The following is an 18471-nucleotide window of genomic DNA, read 5'->3' as shown; positions in this document are numbered from 1 at the left end:
CCCCATTTAAGTAGCCGGGATGGGGCACCAATGCCTTCAGGTGGTAAACCAATTTAGGAAGACGTGGCGGGCTTTGTGGCGGCCCCTCCTCTTTCGGCCTGTCCGCAGTTTTTAAAAAACGTGTGTGATGATAAGGAATCACTGTCTACATTAGTAATTCCCAACTTGGTTCCGAAAGTGAACTTTTGCTGAAGCGAAGTAGCTAACCGCTTCCATGTGTAAGGCAGGTTCCAGACTTCGGGGTGAGGAGGATTAACTGAAGGACCCCAGGGGAACCGGGTGCGCAGTAATTGATCTTGGGGCAGAGCAGGGCTCTGGGGTGGCCTGTATCTAAAGACAGCGGGGTCTCTGAGGCGGGGCGGGGGGGAGTTGGCATTGACTGGGGAGGGAAGAGCGATCGCTGGTAACAGCCATTGTGCCTTCCCACTGGGTTAGTGGGAAGGTTCCTAAGGATGCCGTGGCGGCGACAGTCCCGTGCTCAGAGCCAGGCACACAGTAGGCGTTCACTCGAGACGCAGAGTCTGGGACGCGCCCTGAAGAAGCTCCTCTCCCGGCGCCTGGTTCTTCCCAAGGACTGGGCACTGGGCGTCCCCGGGGTCATGGGTCAGACCTCGCGTCCGGGGTGCGGGCTGGTGCCTGGGCGCAGAGCGGCCGGCGTCAGCGGGTAGGGCGCGGGCCCGGGGTCAAGGCCGGGGCGCCGGGCGGCGCGGGCGCGGAGGCCGGACGCTCGGGGCCGCGAAGGGATGTGACGAGCGGCGCGCTGTGCATTGTGGGAAGCCGGCCGCGAGGACTGGTTCCAGTTCACTCGGCAGCGGCGCCGGGCGGAGGGGGAGAGCGCGGGCCGCGCGGGCGGGAAGCGAAGAGGCGGGCGGGCCAGCGAGGAGCGCGGAGAGAAAAGGCGGGAGCGGCCAGGAGGGCTCAGGCCGAGACACCTTGCAGCTGCCGCCGCCGCCACCGAGCCGCCGCGTAAGTGCCGCGCGGGCCCCCTTGCCGCACTCCCTGTCCCCGCCGCTCGGGTCCGGCCGCGGGTGCCCGGGAGCGGCCCGGCCTGGGGCGCACCGGTGCGGTGCTTAGCTGGGCTCGGGCAGCCGGGTTCGGTGTGGACCACGCCGGGTCCTCGCGCGTGCACTACGTCCTCCCAGGCCTTGTCGGGCCGCGCGGGATTCCCTTTGGTTTTGTTCAAAAAAGAAACCCGGAAACCAACTTCTCTTCGAAACGCATCCCCCTGCCCGCGCCTGGGCGCTTTTGTGGGAAAAAGGCGGTGCTGGCGCCTACCCTGGCGACCCTTCCTGGGGCGGGCTCACGGGCCAGGCCCGAGGCCGCAGGAGGCCCCGCGGCGCTGGCTGAGCAGCATGGGCCTGGGCACCCGGGAGCTGCAGTGAGCAGAGTTGTACTTTGGTGAGGCGCCCGCCGGCCCGCGAGTTGCCGGCCCCGGCACAATAAGTCGGGCCCGAGCCCCGGGGGGCCGAGGTGTAGGCGTCTGGCTCGCTATCTGCAGGGAGGGGAAGGCGGGGGCTACTCGCGGAACTGAAGCCGGGCTGGAGCGGGGGACCGGGTCGGGGAGTGGTTCAAGGATGGGCTGGAGAGGGGCCACGGGAACCCCCGCTGCTCCCGATTGTCGCGGTATCAGCCTTTTGTTTGCTTTGTGGTAGGAAGGGTTTGCTTTTTTTTAAAGGTAACTCCGGAAGGCTGTAGGCTTCCCCGGGTGGAGAAGGCCAGCAGGAAAGAGCCTCGCTGGGGGTGGGGTGGAGTGGGGAGGTGAGTGCGCAGGATGCTGCCGGCAGTGTCACCTGACAACAGGTGTGCGACATGGCGCTCCCTACCCCCACTCCTGCAGGGGCCACAGATCACTCAAGGAGCTGGTCAGTACATTGCTTGAAAGGTTCTTTTAGACAAGATGTTAGGGGAAATGTTTCTGAGTTTCAAAGTGAGAGACTTCTGTACAAACAACTGGGACAAACCTTGAATTCAACAATTACAATGACTATAAAGGCCTTGTAAGATTTTAATGACCCAGTAAATGGCACAGGCACATAAGAATAGACAATTAGAGGGGGCACTCCTGCTAGCTTCCCTCTTTTCTTCCACCTTTGTGGTTTGAGGTTTTACCGTTAAAGTAGGGGGTGAGGGGAGTGTTTTGTTCCAAAGCTCCCTGCTCCAGGGAGTCGGGCATTTTTTAACGGTCTTAGGTTTGAATGGGAGACTCGAGTTGTAAATTAGGTGGAATTCACCTACTGCAGGCCACCTTTAGGCTACAAGCCTGTTGTCAGAGGTGTTAACCTGAAATGGACACCTCTTGCCTGCAACTGGAATTAATACCCATTGTACAAATTTAACTAGAGTTGGGCAGCAGCATCTCAGTCTTGCACAAGAGACTGATGAGGATGAGTATGTTTTTAAACTTATTTTTTCTTAAACACAACAACAAAACTCTTGAAAGACTTCAAATTCTTCCCCCTTCTAGTTTTACAAGGAGAGAGAAATCTTTCCAGTCTGTTCTTTGGTTTTGATCTGTTACCATTGTTAATGCTGATCCCTAAATAAGGCATTAAGAGGGTTGTGTAAATGAAAATTGTTTGAGGCAGGCCTTTAGAAGGAGGCATAATTTAACTCACATTTTATTAAACTTTAAGAATTGTCTGGAACTTCACATGTGACATTCTAATATACAACCACGCCACTGGTTTAGTTTTTACCAAATGGGCCAGTGTCAGGGAGTGGCACATCTCCATCTGATGTTTCTTCTGGTCCCTGAGAGAGGCGAACTTGAGGAGCACCTCGCATTCCTTCCCCATTGAGAGGCTCAGAGTGCATGTGTTCTGGGACCTGCCTTCAGAGCTAATGTGGCCCCAAGTCACCTAAAGGAGATTTATTTAAATAAAAGCATAAACTGAAAACCTCAAGCCAGAGAACCCAACAAGACTCTACATGTGCTGTTCATCAGAATTGCAACAGCCTCTGATTCTTATTTGCGTGTCCCCAAGGATTTGTGACAGGCTTTTCAGAGCCCCATTCCTAGAACATGGGCTGGGAAGGGGCAGGAGTGAGTGGGGCCCAGATCTCTGTGGGTCCTTCCCATATTCTGTAGGTTTAGAGGTCTTTTGGGCCTTGCCTCAGCGCTTACAAGTGAGCCTGAGTGAGTCAACTCTTCATTCCAAAGAGTTGTATAGCTTGTTTGCTTGGACCAAACCTGTCAGGTCAATGTCTCAGAGTCTCTCCATAAAGATTTCCTGAGAATCAGCTCCTGTTCAGGCACTGGGGACACAGCCGTGATTAAGAAATGCCTAGCCCCTACCCTGGGGGAGCTGACTTTGGGAGAAGGCAGCCAAGTAGCTGTTGTAAAATCAGTGCAGAAGGCCCCACGTAGCCCCCCAGCAGGGACAGTAACCTAGCCAGGAGTGAGCCCTTATCTGGCTTGGAAAGGTCAAGTAGGAGATGGCTGGGCAAAGGAGGGCAGATGGGGACAAGTGTTTGAGGCCTGGGGAACCCCATGTGTGCATCTTAGAAGAAAAGAACAGAGGTCATGTGGGGAACTGCCAGAGGCTCCGGATTGCTGAGTCCTGGTACGGAGTCAGGTGAGGCTTCAGGGAGGGACAAACAGGACAAATCACAAAGGATTCTGGTCAGACCCACACTTTATCCTAGAGCAACTGAAGATTTCTGAGCAGGAGAGAGACAGAATCAGGTGTTCTTTTTATTCTTATTGGGAACACGTCTACTCAGCAAATAATGAGTGGATTCTACATGCTAAGCCTCATCAGAGTCCTGTACTCTGAAGCCCACACTTTAACTTTTCTCTAAATAGCCTTCTGTTAGACTGGTTATCTTAAGAGTTTGGCACAACCTTTAAAAGAGAGAGGAGTATGTAGGAAAGTTTTTTTGTAAAGCAGGCGGGCAGTAACTTGCTGTTAAAATGTAGCAAGCTGCACAGTTCCTTCAGTGCATCTCGGGAAGCACATCACCTAATAGGTTTGCAGAGGTGAAATTTCAGTCCCAGACTAGCTTCCCCAAAACTTTCTTGCTTGTGGTGAATGACATTTGTGTTTGTGTTTTGTTTCTTCCTGCCACTGAAAACATAACAGGAGTAAGACACATCTGCTGGAACAAAATGCATGGTTTATGATTTATTTACTATCTCAGTTGGTCTGTCTCTTCTGTTTGCAATCCCCTAGTTCACTGAGAGTGGACTGTAGGTTCTTTAATCATCTGGCTCACTTTTTGATATGGTGTTTTATGAATGGAGCGAGATATTTTTCCTGATTGGCTAGAATACTAGAACAGGTCTCTGATCCAAGCCAATCAGAGTGCAGCTTGTGAACCCCAGCTCTGTGAGCAATGGTTGTCTGGTATATCCACATGCCTCAGGGGACATGACAGCAGGTGACACCGTTAATCATTTGGTGTGATAGGAGTAAACGGAAGAGGGAAGAGAATGCCGTAAACAGGATTAGTGTCCCGTCCTTCAGAATTAAGTGTCTCAGGTTGGCCTTTGTGATTGGAGTTGATGGGAAGGTGACAAATGCATGTGGATATGCAGGCATTTATCCAGCTGCCAGAATGGATGGGGTGGTTCTTCCTCATCAGCAGTTATTTGAGCACTGATAGCTCAGACTCCTCTATCCTCAGGGGCTGGAGATAGGGCTCTTTGACTAGCAACTCCCTAGCAGTTCTAATCAATATTGCACGGGATCAATAGGCATGTATTCATTGCTTAGATAATAAAATACTTCATGATTGACTATTCCAGTGGTTTCATGAGTGCCCTGATTGTTTAAGGGGTTTCTGTGCTGTAGCTTTAACAGGAGTCAATCTCTTACAGATGTGAGGAAGGTTAAGTATTTTCCTGCAGTCTATGGTACTGAGCCAGAGGCAGGAGGAGAGGTCACTGGAACCATAGAACTGTCACAGAGTCATAAGGCCTCTGTGTGGCTTATGCCCAGCTATCAGGGCAATTGGAGTGTTCCTTTCCTGAGAATCCCCAAGGTAGCTCTACAAGCTCCCTGAATTTTGAGTGTCGGGGCTCCTATAGGGATTTTGCCAGGTGTATGTACATGAATGTCCAAGAGAAGGTCTTTGATTGGTGTCCCACTAGCCATAGCTCCCAGTCCCTGTGGGCTTTGGAAATGCTGCCCTCTCCTTTCTCCCTATCCACTGTCAGTGCCAACTAATCAGCTACCTTGTAGCTGGCATTTGCGTGTCTACCGGGTGCCAGGCAGGGTGGTGGGTGCTTGGAGATACGGTGGTGAGTAGAGCAAATTGGTTTGTTTCATCAAGACAGACAGGTAAATAGGCAATGATGATACCATGCACTGAGTGCTAAGAATGGGATAGCTGGTTTCAGAATTTATATGTAAATGGGATCTAGAGTGACTGGCAATCATGATGGAAGGAAGGGCTGGAAACTGTATTTGCAGAGTACTGTATACAAGACTAAGAAAAATAATTGAGTATGTTAAAGAATAGGGGCAGGCTGAGGGAGATTGTGAGGCACGTTTAGCTGGGCCCTGGGTCTGCAGCTGACACATCCATTGAGGGAACTGGGAGGGAGAGATTCATCCTGGTGGATCTCTGGTTGTTGCAAATAGAGAGATGTGTTGGAGGTCAACAGGGCCTGTGTACAAGGTTGGAGTCTGGACATGCAGCTGCCCCAAACTAGACTGTGACTGACAGAAGGCATGGCCATGGCAGGAATGCAGAAGAGGGAGCACATTGATGGATCATTGCCAGAGAAGGTATTGGGACCAGTAGGCAGGATTACTCCAGACAAAGGGCTAGAGAGATGTCCAGACTGAGCGTGCTGGGTGTGCTGAAGGTGCCAGTGGGAATGAAGGTTGTTTGCAGTGCAGGGAGCAGCCTGTTAGGATGCCTGCTGGGAAGGGATAGGAGGGTGTGGCAGGGCCTCCATGGCACTTTGGTTCCTTGCCCCTACTGCCCCTCCTAGTAGTACACAGCTTGTTGTTCTCATGTCCACCTTATTCATGGGGTCTACATAGCCAGCCTTCTGATTAGTCCTGTGCTAAAAGAACAGACTGCGTTGCTCCAGTCGCATCTTGATTGCTGAGGAGCCTGTGGTCAGACTCTCTTGCTTCTCACTGTAGCCTGACTCATCTCTCCGTCCAGCTCCTCTACAAAAGTTTGTCTTTGGGTAAGCTTTGAGGTTTTATAAACAAGGTTAATGTTTATTGTGATTGATTTATAATTGGAGGAGTTGCAGAAATAAAGACCACTGAGATCCCTTCAAGATCAATCACAGAACCTTCATTTTCTAGGCTGATAACAGCCAAAAGGGCAGTCAAGCTAATGTGCAATGATGAACAGACACAGTCGCCTGAGGACCTATCATTGTTTTCAAAGCATGCGGAGCCATGAGTGAAGCCTCCTGGTTTACTGAAGGAAGGAAGAACACATCTTTGTCAGTTTGACCAGACCGTATAGCTGTTCTCTCGTGACCAGCTTCACTGCCCTGCAGAGATGATGAGTGCTTAGGAAGCTGCTTTGTCTATGATGTAGGGCTGTCTGTTTCTCAAACAATGCTGGATGCAGAACATGGGTCAAACAGGGCCCAACGGGTTTTGGCTGGTAACTCATCCTGGGGTTAGGGTCAGTGTTCAGATTGGTTTGTCATGTGACAGAGACTGGCTGTTTCCTCCTTTCTTCTGAGTAAATAGCCAGAGTACATTTCCCAACCTCTCTTGCAATTAGTTGTGGGCACGTGACTAAGTTCTAGTTGATGGATCATGGTCAGAAGTGATGTGCCCCATTCGCAGGCCTGGCCCCTTAAAACCCTCATAGGTTATTATCCATGGTCTTTTTCTTTCCATGGCAACCCTGGGAATCAGGCATTGAAGATATGAGGGTCACAAGATGGGAGGCATCTGGATCCATGAATCACTATGTGAAGAAGAAACACCAGCCAGTCACGGAAACCCATTTTGGATTTTTCGGGAGTGAGAAATAAGTTGTAGAGACTTATCTGTTACAGCAGCTAGCAGTATCTTCAGTGCAAATGTCCAAGATCTGTTCTGCAAGAGAATGGCCTTTTTTCATCTTATACACATTGTTGTTTTTGTTAACTACTGAGATATTGCCTAGTGAGTGAGTATCAGGCCCTTACATGGATGCTTTGATTCACTTCTGCCACCAACCCTTTGAGGCCCTTACTAGCATCATCTCCACTTGAAAGATAAGAAAATAGGTTCAGAGGGGTTAAATCACTTCCTCAAAAATGCACAGCCAGTAAGTGGCAGAGCCATGGTTATAACCAAGTCAGTCTGGCTTTGGACTTCTAGTTTTTAATCATAATGCTCAATTGCCATTGGCCTCACAGTCACTCTCCCCCTTGTCATGGGTGCCTGACTGGAGCCACCCACACCTGCATAAACCTCTGAAGAGCAGGATGGACCTGGCACATTCATGGGTTTATCTGGAGACTGCACAACTATGAGCTGGTTTTCAAAAGGGTGTTTTGAAAACCACCACACATTGCTGGATGTCATAAGGCTTCATGGCTTAGTCAGAATTCTTTCATAGCTGTGGCTGCAGCTTGGGGAACTATAGTTAGAAATGCAGGAAGAACATGGGGAGGGGTAAAGTACAGAATCTCTGCAAGACAACCCCATTGGTGGGCAGACAGACTTGAGGCCGCTTTATTGGACAGGAGCCTGACTCAGAATGAGAAGTGAAGATGTTCTTCTGCCGGCAGGGTGGCACTGGAGGAGCTGTGATATTTCAGACCTTTCTTGGGATGAGTTGACTACAGTGCCTCACATCGAATGGCTTGCAGTTCAGTCAAGTCGGAGAGGCATGTGCTGGGATATATATACTATGGGAACATGGAGCAGTGGGCAATTCCAGGCTGTGGTCATGTCCACAAAGCCTCCATGGCAGAGGGAGGCTGTGAGTGTCAGTTCAGCAAGTTGACAAGAGGACAAAGGGCATTCCAGGCAGGAGAACTGTGTGTTCAGAGACATCCTTAACACAGTGTGACAGGCTCAAGAAGTCAGGGGTGGCCTGAGGCATGTGAGCCAGGGCTGGGGTGACAGGAAGCAGTGCCACCAAAAGTAGCTGAAGGATGCTGTTTGTGGCTAGCTCAGAAGCTCAGGCTGACGGGGAATCATCAGAGTAGGCAGAGCTGCTTCTGGTGTCCATGGATGAAGACTGGTGCAGTTGAGAATAGGTCAGAAGTAAAGAGGCTGAACCAACGCAGGGAGGGTGATGAGAAGAGGCCTGAGAGGTTCTGCAGGCGGTTCAGCAGAGCTTGGCTAATGCTTGGGTGCTGTGGGGTGGACAGAGAAGTCTGGGCCAGGTTCACTGCTGTTTGGCTAGTTTGGTGCATGACATTGCCACTGATGAGGCTGAGAGACCCGGAGGAGTTCAAGGCACCCATGGGACTTGTAAGTGGGCCCTTGCCATCAGCCGTCAGAACAGAGCTCTGAGGCTCAGCAGCCAGGTGTTGCACTGGCATAGAGACCTGGGAGTCACTGGCATGTTGATGTGAAGACTCAGCTAGAGTCAGAGGAGGGAAAGACAAGGAGCACCACTTTTAAGGAGTCAGTGTGTCTAGGACCTGCCAGGTCTCTGAGTGCTAATGGCTGCTTTCTGGAGGAGAGCACTGTCCAGTTCCCACATAGGCAGCCCCAGACATGCCCAGCAGGTCAGCTAGGAAACAAAGCTGAAGTCTGTGCTCTAGTAGGAAAGGGCTGAGCTGCTGTTAATCATCACTGACCACAGGTCTCCCCTGCTGAAAGGGGGAGACATTCCGATTTAAAAGCTCTTAGTCCAAAGGTATCAGGTTGTTGGTCTGTGAAACACATTTGTAGTAAAGCAAAAGACTGCTAGGAAACCCAATGACAGCCTTGCCTGAAAACACAGGCACACATACATATATACATATCATTTCCTGCTCAGAGTGAGCACAGACACCTTTTTGCAGGGAATGTTTTAAAATGGAGTTCATCGCAGCAAGGAAGGGATCCAACTAATTGTTTTGGAAAAACCCAGACCCTTCTGGGTCTCTCTAGCCCTCAGTGAGCAGTTAAGACTGGGTGCTCCTTGATAGGGCGCTCATGACAGAGGCCTTTTCTCTTCTAACATCACTCCATAGCCAGGGCCTCTGCCATCTTACCTCTGTTGGGCCTGTCTACACAGTAGCCCCAGAGTGTCCAGAATTCTGTCTTCTGTCCTCACAGCCATCTCTGTCAGGCAGATGATTTGAGATGCACCTGGGATTAGAGAGGTGTTAAGTGTGGACTGTGGCATGTCCTGACAATGTCCCTAGTATAGGTTGAGCATCAGAGTAACAGGGACTCCTATCCCTGTGGCCTCCAGTGGTCACAGCATTGACTGCTGGTGCTGGAAGGCCCCAAACACCATGGAGCCTGACGTCAGTTTTATCAGTACATGGGAGACCTGCCCAATTGGTTCAGTGAGCAAACATGTTCATAGGGAAGACTTTAGGGGGCCCCAGAACAGGCCAAGGCCCCTCATATCCCCTCTCCCAGCACCCTGCACTGGCCCTTTGAAGCATGCATTACATTTATCTTTTAAATGACTAGGGGGTTATTTATTGTCTTTTTCCCCACCAGTTCCACAGGGACCACATCTGCCCAACATAGTACCTGAAGTAAATGCATAAATGAACAGGATGCTCCAAGTAAACATTCGAGACCTTGGATGGTGCTACAGTAGGAATACAGTTAGGGGCACCCCTCCACCCACCTGCAGTCTGATGGGAGAATGGGCACATGTGCATCAATGCTGTGGTGTGCAGCACATGGGGCCCTGAGGATGAAACAGCCAGATCCCAACATTTGGGAGGGCTGGCAGAAGGCAGAGGCAAGTGTGAGAGATAATGGAGGTCCCAGTCAAAGGGAACAGCCACTGCCCAGGCAGGGAGAAAAGAAGTGGAAGGGTATTTGGGGGGAACTTTGTGTGGCTCCCTGTGTACTAGTTTAGACCACAGGTGGCCCAAGGCAAAGCTGGACAGGTGTGCCAGGCCTAGATTTCTAGGGCATTATATGGCAGGCCAAGAGTCATGGTTCTATCATGAGAATTGCGGCAGCCACAGAAAGCTTTCAGGCCAGGGCCGGGGCATGTTCAGATGTGTGTGTACCCACATTGCCCCACCCGTGGAGTAGAGGGTGGATTAGAGGAGAGGGGGCTCTGGTAGGGAGATCTTTTCAGGAGACATTTGTGACCACTTGATTAAAATAGTGATAACCAGGATCCTATCACTGGAGGTGGAGAGAAAGAGCCCCACAAGAGGTGCAGAGGAGGGTTTTCCTCTGGACTGGGTGACTGGATGGGGATTGGGAGCAAGGAAGGAAAAACACCTCTCTCTCTCTTAAGATTGGCCCATCCGGTGGACTAGAAGTGCTCAGAGGGCCCCTTACTGCAACCTGACTATACACTGTACTGACTCCTGTAAGCTGTTCTTGCCTCTCAGAGATAAAGAATCTAAGATAGAGACACTGCTTTCATCAGAGAATCTAGGTATCTGCCTTTACATCATCTTTTTAGGGGAAGGTGTCATAGCTTTTTTTCTTTTATGAAGCCTTCGGTAAGTTTATCAGCCTCAGTCTCAAGTGTATGAAAATGCAATTATTAAACAAGTGTATAGAATGTGGCCAAGAAATCCCATTTCCTTTTTCATCATGTGGCATAATGGCAAGACACTTAAGAGCAGTCATTGTCAGTGTAACATTTAAATGGAAGTGGCCAATAAAATCGATGTCATGGTATAAATTGTGCAAAGCCAAGCCTTTCTTTTCAGGGATCAAACTGCTCCAGCGTAGTGCATCACCTGGACCCGGAGGGCCCCGCAGCTACAGACAGTGGCATCTGCAGGCAGGCCCGGCGCCTTCCAGGGGACTAGAGTGTACCTGGAAAGGGGACATGTGCTGTCCCCAGCCACGCTGACCGGTGTGCCTCTTGCCTTCACAGTGTGCTCACTGATCCGCCGCCAGGGCCACCGCCATGTCGAGCCGCGGCGGGAAGAAGAAGTCCACCAAGACTTCCCGGTCTGCCAAAGCAGGAGTCATCTTTCCTGTGGGGCGGATGCTGCGGTACATCAAGAAAGGCCACCCCAAGTACAGGATTGGAGTGGGGGCACCAGTGTACATGGCCGCTGTCCTGGAATACCTGACAGGTGAGTGTACCTCAGTCAACCCAGACACCACTGGCTTAGCTGCAGAAGTTCTTATAGTTCTCCAAAGACCACTTTTGTTTCTTTTATTTTGAAACAGCTCAAACCTACAGAAAAGTTACAAGAAGAGTACAAGGAACATTTTCACCTAGATTCTCTAGTTGTTAATGTCTTGCCTCATCTGCCTTATCTCCCCTCATTGTGTGTGTGCATGCAGGCATATATGTAGATATTTCTGTATTTATTTTTGGCTGTTACATAGTCCATTTTGAAATTTCCTCAGCTGTCCCAATAATGTACTTTATAATTTTGTTTGGTTTTCTTTCCTGATCCAGGATCCATTTCAGGATCATATATTGCATTTGACTGCCAGTTTGTTAGTCCTATTTAATTTTGAACAGTTTGCCAGCTTTTAAAAAATCTTCCATGACATTGATACTTTTGAAGAGTCCAGGCTAGTTGTTTGGCAGAATGTCCTCCAATCTGGGTTGGTTTCAGGATTAGATTCAGGGTGAGCATTTTCTTAGGAGAATGGCATCAGAGATGCTGCATCCTTCTCTGTGCATCACGTCAAGAGGCACCTGATGTGGTTTGTCCCGTCACTGGAGATGTTCTGCTTGCTCATTCAGTTAAGGTTGTATCTGTTGGATTTTTGCACATCCTGTACAGTGGTATTTCACCCAGTGGCTTCAGCAACCCTTGATGATCTTACCTGAATTTGTTATTACAGTGGTGGTTATACAATAGTGGGTTATTTTTTCATTTCTTGGTGGTTATAAAATAGTGATTTTAAAAATTTCTTTTATTTCTGCATCTCTTAGTTGGCATTCTTTTGTAATAAAACCTTTCCCTGTGCCCTTCCTCTTTTTTTTTTTTTTTTTTTTTTTTTTTAGTATTTATTGATCATTCTTGGGTGTTTCTCGGAGAGGGGATATGGGAGGGTCATAGGATAATAGTGGAGAGAAGGTCAGGAGATAAACACATGAACAAAGGTCTCTGGTTTTCCTAGGCAGAGGTCCCTGCGGCCTTCTGCAGTGTTTGTGTCCCTGGGTACTTGAGATTAGGGAGTAGTGATGACTCTTAAAGAGCATGCTGCCTTCAAGCATCTGTTTAACAAAGCACATCTTGCACTGCCCTTAATCCATTTAACCCCGAGTTGACACAGCGCATGTTTCAGAGAGCACGGGGCTGGGGGCAAGGCCATAGATCAACAGCATCCCAAGGCAGAAGAATTTCTCCTAGTCAGAACAAAATGGAGTCTGCTATGCCCACCCCTTTCTACACAGACACAGCAACAATCTGATCTCTCCTTCCTTTCCCCACACTTTCCCCCCTTCTTTTCAACAAAACCGCCATCGTCCTCATGGCCCGCTCCCGATGGTCGCTGTCTCTTCGGAGCTGTTGGGTACACCTCCCAGACAGGGCGGCCGGGCAGAGGCGCTCCTCACTTCCCAGAGGGGGCGGCCGGGCAGAGGCGCTCCTCACTTCCCAGAGGGGGCGGCCGGGCAGAGGCGCTCCTCACTTCCCAGACGGGGTGGCGGCCAGGCAGAGCCGCTCCTCACCTCCCAGACAGGGCGGCCGGGCAGAGGTGCTCCTCACTTCCCACACTGGGCGGCCGGGCAGAGGCGCTCCTCACCTCCCAGACGGGGTGGCCAGGCAGAGGCGCTCCTCACTTCCCAGACGGTGTGGCGGCTGGGCAGAGGCGCTCCTCACTTCCCAGATGGGGCAGCCAGGCAGAGGCGCTCCTCACTTCCTCCCAGACGGGGTGGCGGCCAGGCAGAGGCGCTCCTCACCTCCCAGACGGGGCGGCCGGGCAGAGGTGCTCCTCACTTCCTCCCAGACGGGGTGGCAGCCGGGCAGAGGCACTCCTCACCTCCCAGACGGGGCGGCCAGGCAGAGGCGCTCCTCACTTCCCAGACGGGGTGGCCGGGCAGAGGCGCTCCTCACTTCCCAGATGGGGCAGCCGGGCAGAGGCGCTCCTCACTTCCTCCCAGACGGGGTGGCGGCCAGGCAGAGGCGCTCCTCACCTCCCAGACGGGGCGGCCGGGCAGAGGTGCTCCTCATCTCCCAGACGGGGCGGCCGGGCAGAGGCGCTCCTCACTTCCCAGACAGGGCGGCCGGGCAGAGGCGCTCCTCACTTCCCAGACGGGGCGGCCGGGCAGAGGTGCTCCTCACTTCCCAGATGGGGCGGCCGGGCAGAGGTGCTCCTCATCTCCCAGACGGGGCAGCCGGGCAGAGGTGCTCCTCACTTCCTCCCAGACGGGGTGGCGGCCGGGCAGAGGCACTCCTCACCTCCCAGACGGGGCGGCCGGGCAGAGGCGCTCCTCACTTCCCAGACGATGGGCGGCCGGGCAGAGACGTTCCTCACTTCCTATACGGGATGGCGGCCGGGCAGAGGGGCTCCTCACATCCCAGACGATGGGCGGCCAGGCAGAGACGCTCCTCACTTCCTAGACGGGGTGGCGGCAGGGCAGAGGCTGTAATCTTAGCAGTTTAAGAGGCCAAGGCAGGAGGCTGGTAGGTGGAGGTTGTAGCGAGCCGAGATCACGCCACTGCACTCCAGGCTGAGCACCATTGAGCATTGAGTGAGCAAAACTCCGTCTGCAATCCCAGCACCTCGGGAGGCCGAGGCAGGCAGATCACTCGAGGCCAGGAGCTGGAGACCAGCCCGGTCAACACGGCGAAACCTTGTCTCCACCAAAAACACAAAAACCATTCAGGCGTGGCGGCGCGCGCCTGCAATCCCAGGCACCCGGCAGGCCAAGGCAAGAGAGTTACAGGAGCCCGAGGCAGGGAGGTTGTAGCGAGCCGAGATCACGGCAGCACAGTCCAGCTTCGGCAACAGAGGGAGACCGAAGAAAGGGGAGAGGGAGAGGGAGAGGAGGGAGAGGAGGGAGAGGAGGGAGAGGGAGAGAAGGGAGAGGGAGAGGGAGAGGGAGAGGAGAGGGAGAGGGAGAGGGAGAGGAGGGAGAGGAGGGAGAGGGAGAGGAGGGAGAGGGAGAGGAGGGAGAGGGAGAGGAGGGAGAGGAGGGAGAGGGAGAGGAGGGAGAGGGAGAGGGAAAGGAGGGAGAGGGAGAGGAGGGAGAGGGAGAGGAGGGAGAGGGAGAGGGAAAGGAGGGAGAGGGAGAGGAGGGAGAGGGAGAGGGAAAGGAGGGAGAGGGAGAGGGAAAGGAGGGAGAGGGAGAGGGAAAGGAGGGAGAGGGAGAGGGAAAGGAGGGAGAGGGAGAGGAGGGGGAGGGAGAGGGAGAGGGAGAGGAGGGAGAGGGAGAGGAGGGAGAGGGAGAGGAGGGAGAGGGAGAGGGAGAGGAGCTATATCTCTTTTTTTTTTTTAAGTATCAATGTTGGTTTACAGATTTTTTAAAATTTAGTAAGTTATATTCATTTCATTACTCACTTTAATGGTCACATCACCTCAAATTTGATTTTCAACCTGGTTCTGATATCCTTTTGCCATGTCTCCATCAATTTCTGTACATTTCCTTGCCTTCTAACACAATAAGATATTCCAACCTTACCCTGGACTTCCGTTTCCCCAGTCTGGGACTCAGCCTTCTCTCCAAGGGGTCCTTGGTCCTGTTCACAGATACAATCTTATTTGTGGTTTCACAGCAATTGTGCAAGGCCAGCTGGGAAAGGAGGGAGACTAACCCCATTTTTAGTGATGAGAAAGCCAGGCCTCAAAGCATAAAGGACTTGTCTGGGGTTGTATACAGCCTGCAAGGGGTTGAGAAGGGACCCAAATCCTGCTGTCCTGTCGTAATGCTTTTACTGTATATTGCCTGAGACATGATCAGGTGGGTCTGATCACGAAAGAGTACTCTGATTCTTGCAGCCACCTCTGCTACAGCCAGAAAGGGGCAACTCAGTAAGACAGGGTACCTCTCCCAAAGCAATACAACCAGGCAGCAGAAGAGCTGGGTTGCTTCCTGCACTCCCTGCTCTCTCAGTAAGGCAAGGCCAAGGGTTTCCCCATAGCAAACACAGTCATCAGGAAGGTAAAGTTTTCGTGTTCTGTTGAAAGCATGTCGGCATGAAAAGTAATAGTGTTAGATTTAAGTATTTGTACATATTTTGGGACTTCTGACTTTCTGCTTAGCAAAGACTCTTACAGGTGGCAGGCCTGGTAATGTGAACTAAGCATGATTCTTCTGTGTTGATGAGGAAACAAGCCCAGAACTTAGGTGACACACCCAGGAAAGCTATGTATGGCATTGGCAGTCAGCCAGGGAGACTGGGAGAAGTTGCTAGATAGGAAACAGAAGACATTTTAGTTCTTGCCTAGTTAGTGTACATGCTGTGTGACCTAGAGGGAGCCACCTAACTTCCCTGGACCCCAATTTCCTTACAACTCAAATGGAGTCAACTGTCCCTACTCCAACTCCAGGCTGTTGTGAAGGCCAAAGGGGCTGTGCGCATAATGGGAAAGCTAATGTGCTACACAAACCCAGGTAGCCCCTGGCTCCCGAGTGCCATGATGCCCATTCCTGGGGTGTTCACAGACACCATCATTAGGTCAAGTACAACTTCAGTGTCATTTCTTCCATCTAGCTTTCTCTTCTTTTTTGAAGGGCATGAACAGGGAATACCATTGCTTTGTCATATCTCAGGCAACTACTACCGGTGCTGCACAGAAATCTGTGTTTTCCTGGTCTGGGCATAGCTGGTTCTGAATCTGAGCCCAGTGCTCCTGAGGTGGATGTCAGCAGTCCATTCCCATGGGGGCTAGAGACCTTGACTCAGTGGCTCACACATCCATCATCCCTATCCCCAGCTATTGTGGGTGTGTAGGAGAGGTCACAGCGGGGCATAGGACTGGCCAGGACAGCCCATCACTATCACTGGAAAAGTAGCTCAGAGCAGATCCTTACTCTGGAATCAGCCACATCAGCTCTTGTATATTAAATAATAATATGTATTTTTAAATTTTATGAAGACCTTCCAGCAGGGCTATAGTTGGCTGAATCTGAAGCATTTCCTCTGCCTGCATGCGGCACTGAGTCATTGGCATGACCATGCCTGCCCCTAACATGGAACCAGGCCCAACTGACCTTAGGAGGATGTCCTGAGCAGTTAGTGCATGCCCAGTCACTGCTGTGGTTACTTATGTCCTGTTTTGTGATGGGAGAGGAGCCAGACTCTGGGGCCATGTCTAGTAAGAATGCTGCTCTGTTCCACTCCTTAGAACGGTGCCACACAACCACACTGACTATCCTCAGAAGGTGACCAACCCTTAGCCGATTGGGCGGGGATGTGGAAGCATGTGGATGTTAGACATTCTGGGTATCCACCCACTTAGAACTTTGTTTTTTGGCCCTTGAGTGAGAAGGAAGTGTGTCCAGGCCCTCTTTCTGTTCTCCTCTTCACTTTTGTTTCCCTAAAGGCCTTTTCTCATTCACTCCACATGCTGTCTGCCAGGCACCGTGCTAGGCTCTGTGTGAGAGTGCAGGAGTGATCAGGGCAGAGTGGCCTCTGCTTCCTAGAGCTCACACTCTTGTCTGGAAAAGACAGCCAGCCAACCTAGATAAGTTTAGAGACTGAAAGTGTTGCAAGGAGTGAAAGCAGGCCAAACGAGGGTCCAGGCTGCTTGGGGGCTTGGAGATGAGCTGGCCAGGAAAGGCTTTTCTGAGGAGGAGAAATCAGCTGAGCCCTGGAGAGGTGCCAGCCAGCCCCACAAGAACTGGGAGAGGGGCTCTGCCAACCACTTATCTGTCTTGATGCACCTGCTGGGTGCCAGGCCAGCCCCTTCCCAGAACATGGGGAAGCTACAGAGAGAGGGAGAAACTGGAGTACCAGCCTTCAAGCAGCTTAGGGTGTGGTCAAGGATGTGACCCCGACATTGTGTTCCAACACTAGGCAGACATCTGAGGGAAGTCCCACCCACTCAAGCTCTCCTTGCTGAGAGCTGTGAGGTCCCTTGCACAGCTACACACCAACCCATCCCCACCCCCAAAGGGCTTCCTGTCCAGAAACAGGTATAGGCAAGAGAAAGGCTGTGGTGATGCAGGACCACCCGTGCTGCAAGGGGGGAAACAGGACCACAAGTGGGTGTCAGGAAATGCTTTCTGGAGAATGCTTGTTAACCAGTTGCCAGAGCTGGCCCTGCTTGTTTAGGTGTCACTGAAGTTCCTAAGAAGGGATTGTTTTCTTCTTTGCATGGCCCAGACTCTTACGAGTGGCATGTAGTCAAGCCCAACACCTGGCATGACAATTGCAGGCATGGTGATGGGATGTGCCACATGGAGGCCCATTTGAAGTAGCTGGGCCAGGCCCTCTGCCTTCCAAAGGCCCCTGTGGGAGAGATGGGAGGGGTCTGGATGCCCAGGGATTGCTAAGAGGACTGCTGAGCTGCAGTGCCAACCTAGGACTAGGTGCTTCTGAAGCAGGGAACTGGCATCTCCTTGGTGACCAACTCTGGGGACCACTTGGGGTCCACTGTGTTCTAGAGCTGGGTGGTTTAGAGTCTAGGCATTGGTGCCAGAGTTGCCACTTCTTACTTGTGGCTTAGGCAAGTCACTCACATCTCCATGCTATGGTTTTATACTCTGTGAAATGAGGATCACAGTAACTGTCTCATCAGGTTCTTATGAGGCTGATGTGAGAGCATGCATGTGAAGTCCTCATTCCATGCCTGGACATTGTAAGTGCCTAGATGTTAACTATTAACATTAGGGTTAAAGTATGAGAGAGGAAGGGAGTCTCCAGTAATCTTATTCCTTTTCCTGTCTCTTGTCAATGACCAGAGCCTTCACACTCCTCCAACAGGCACCCAGCATCCTCTGATAGCAGATGCCCCAATTTGAAGCTGCCTGTGGGTACTTGGCCAATCCTTGTGCAGTTTATGGAGCCAGCTCCTGACCTGGGGAAGAAGCAGGGCCCCATGAGTGATCTTTATCCACTTTACAGATTGGATGAGGCCCAGCCGTTGGGCTTGACTATATCCTGAAATAAAACCCCAAGGAAAAGGGATGGTTGTTAGAAATACATCTTGCCATCTGGTTTTGGCTAACAAAGTGATTGTCCTCATCCCAAGTTTCAGCTTGTTTGACTTCCAGTCTCTAACTCAGGTCAGATGTTGCATATCCCTTTGGTGGTAGTCATAGGGCCACAACCCATCCCTGCCTCCATCTCCTAGAAGTGGGTAGAGAGAGCCTGTTCCTGTCAGCAGCACATCCTGTTACACTGATACTCATTTCAGCCAGCATCCGTCTCACTTGGCATTTCTGATGTGGGAAGGAATCCTACAAGCTTGGAAGATTGAGGTAGGCAGAGCCTGCAGTTGGTTCTGTCACTTACCTTGAAAATAAGTCTCAAATCTCTTTACCACCTTC

At 51.6% G+C, this 18471-nt stretch overlaps 1 protein-coding gene across 4 annotated transcripts in view; it reads left to right on the top strand.

Annotated features, from left to right (window-relative positions):
* The first annotated feature begins 764 nt into the window (after positions 1 to 764).
* Positions 765 to 18471, top strand: part of LOC129036475 (core histone macro-H2A.1) — a 67260-nt gene continuing 49553 nt past the window's right edge. For 2 of the 4 annotated variants that reach the window (XM_054487680.2, XM_054487677.2), the window contains exons 1-2: positions 768 to 966; positions 10942 to 11146. In XM_054487680.2, the coding sequence (XP_054343655.1) occupies positions 10975 to 11146 (172 nt within the window). In that variant the 5' untranslated portion in view covers positions 768 to 966; positions 10942 to 10974. Of the gene's footprint in view, positions 967 to 10941; positions 11147 to 18471 lie in introns of all 4 variants that reach the window. The other 2 variants (XM_054487681.2, XM_054487679.2) reach the window with 2 other exon arrangements.

Source organism: Pongo pygmaeus, chromosome 4 (assembly GCF_028885625.2).
Source record: "Pongo pygmaeus isolate AG05252 chromosome 4, NHGRI_mPonPyg2-v2.0_pri, whole genome shotgun sequence".
In the NCBI taxonomy this organism is placed as follows: Eukaryota; Metazoa; Chordata; class Mammalia; order Primates; family Hominidae; genus Pongo; species Pongo pygmaeus.
The sequence above is the reverse complement of the archived record's forward strand: the minus strand, read 5'-3'. Positions and strand labels throughout refer to the sequence as shown.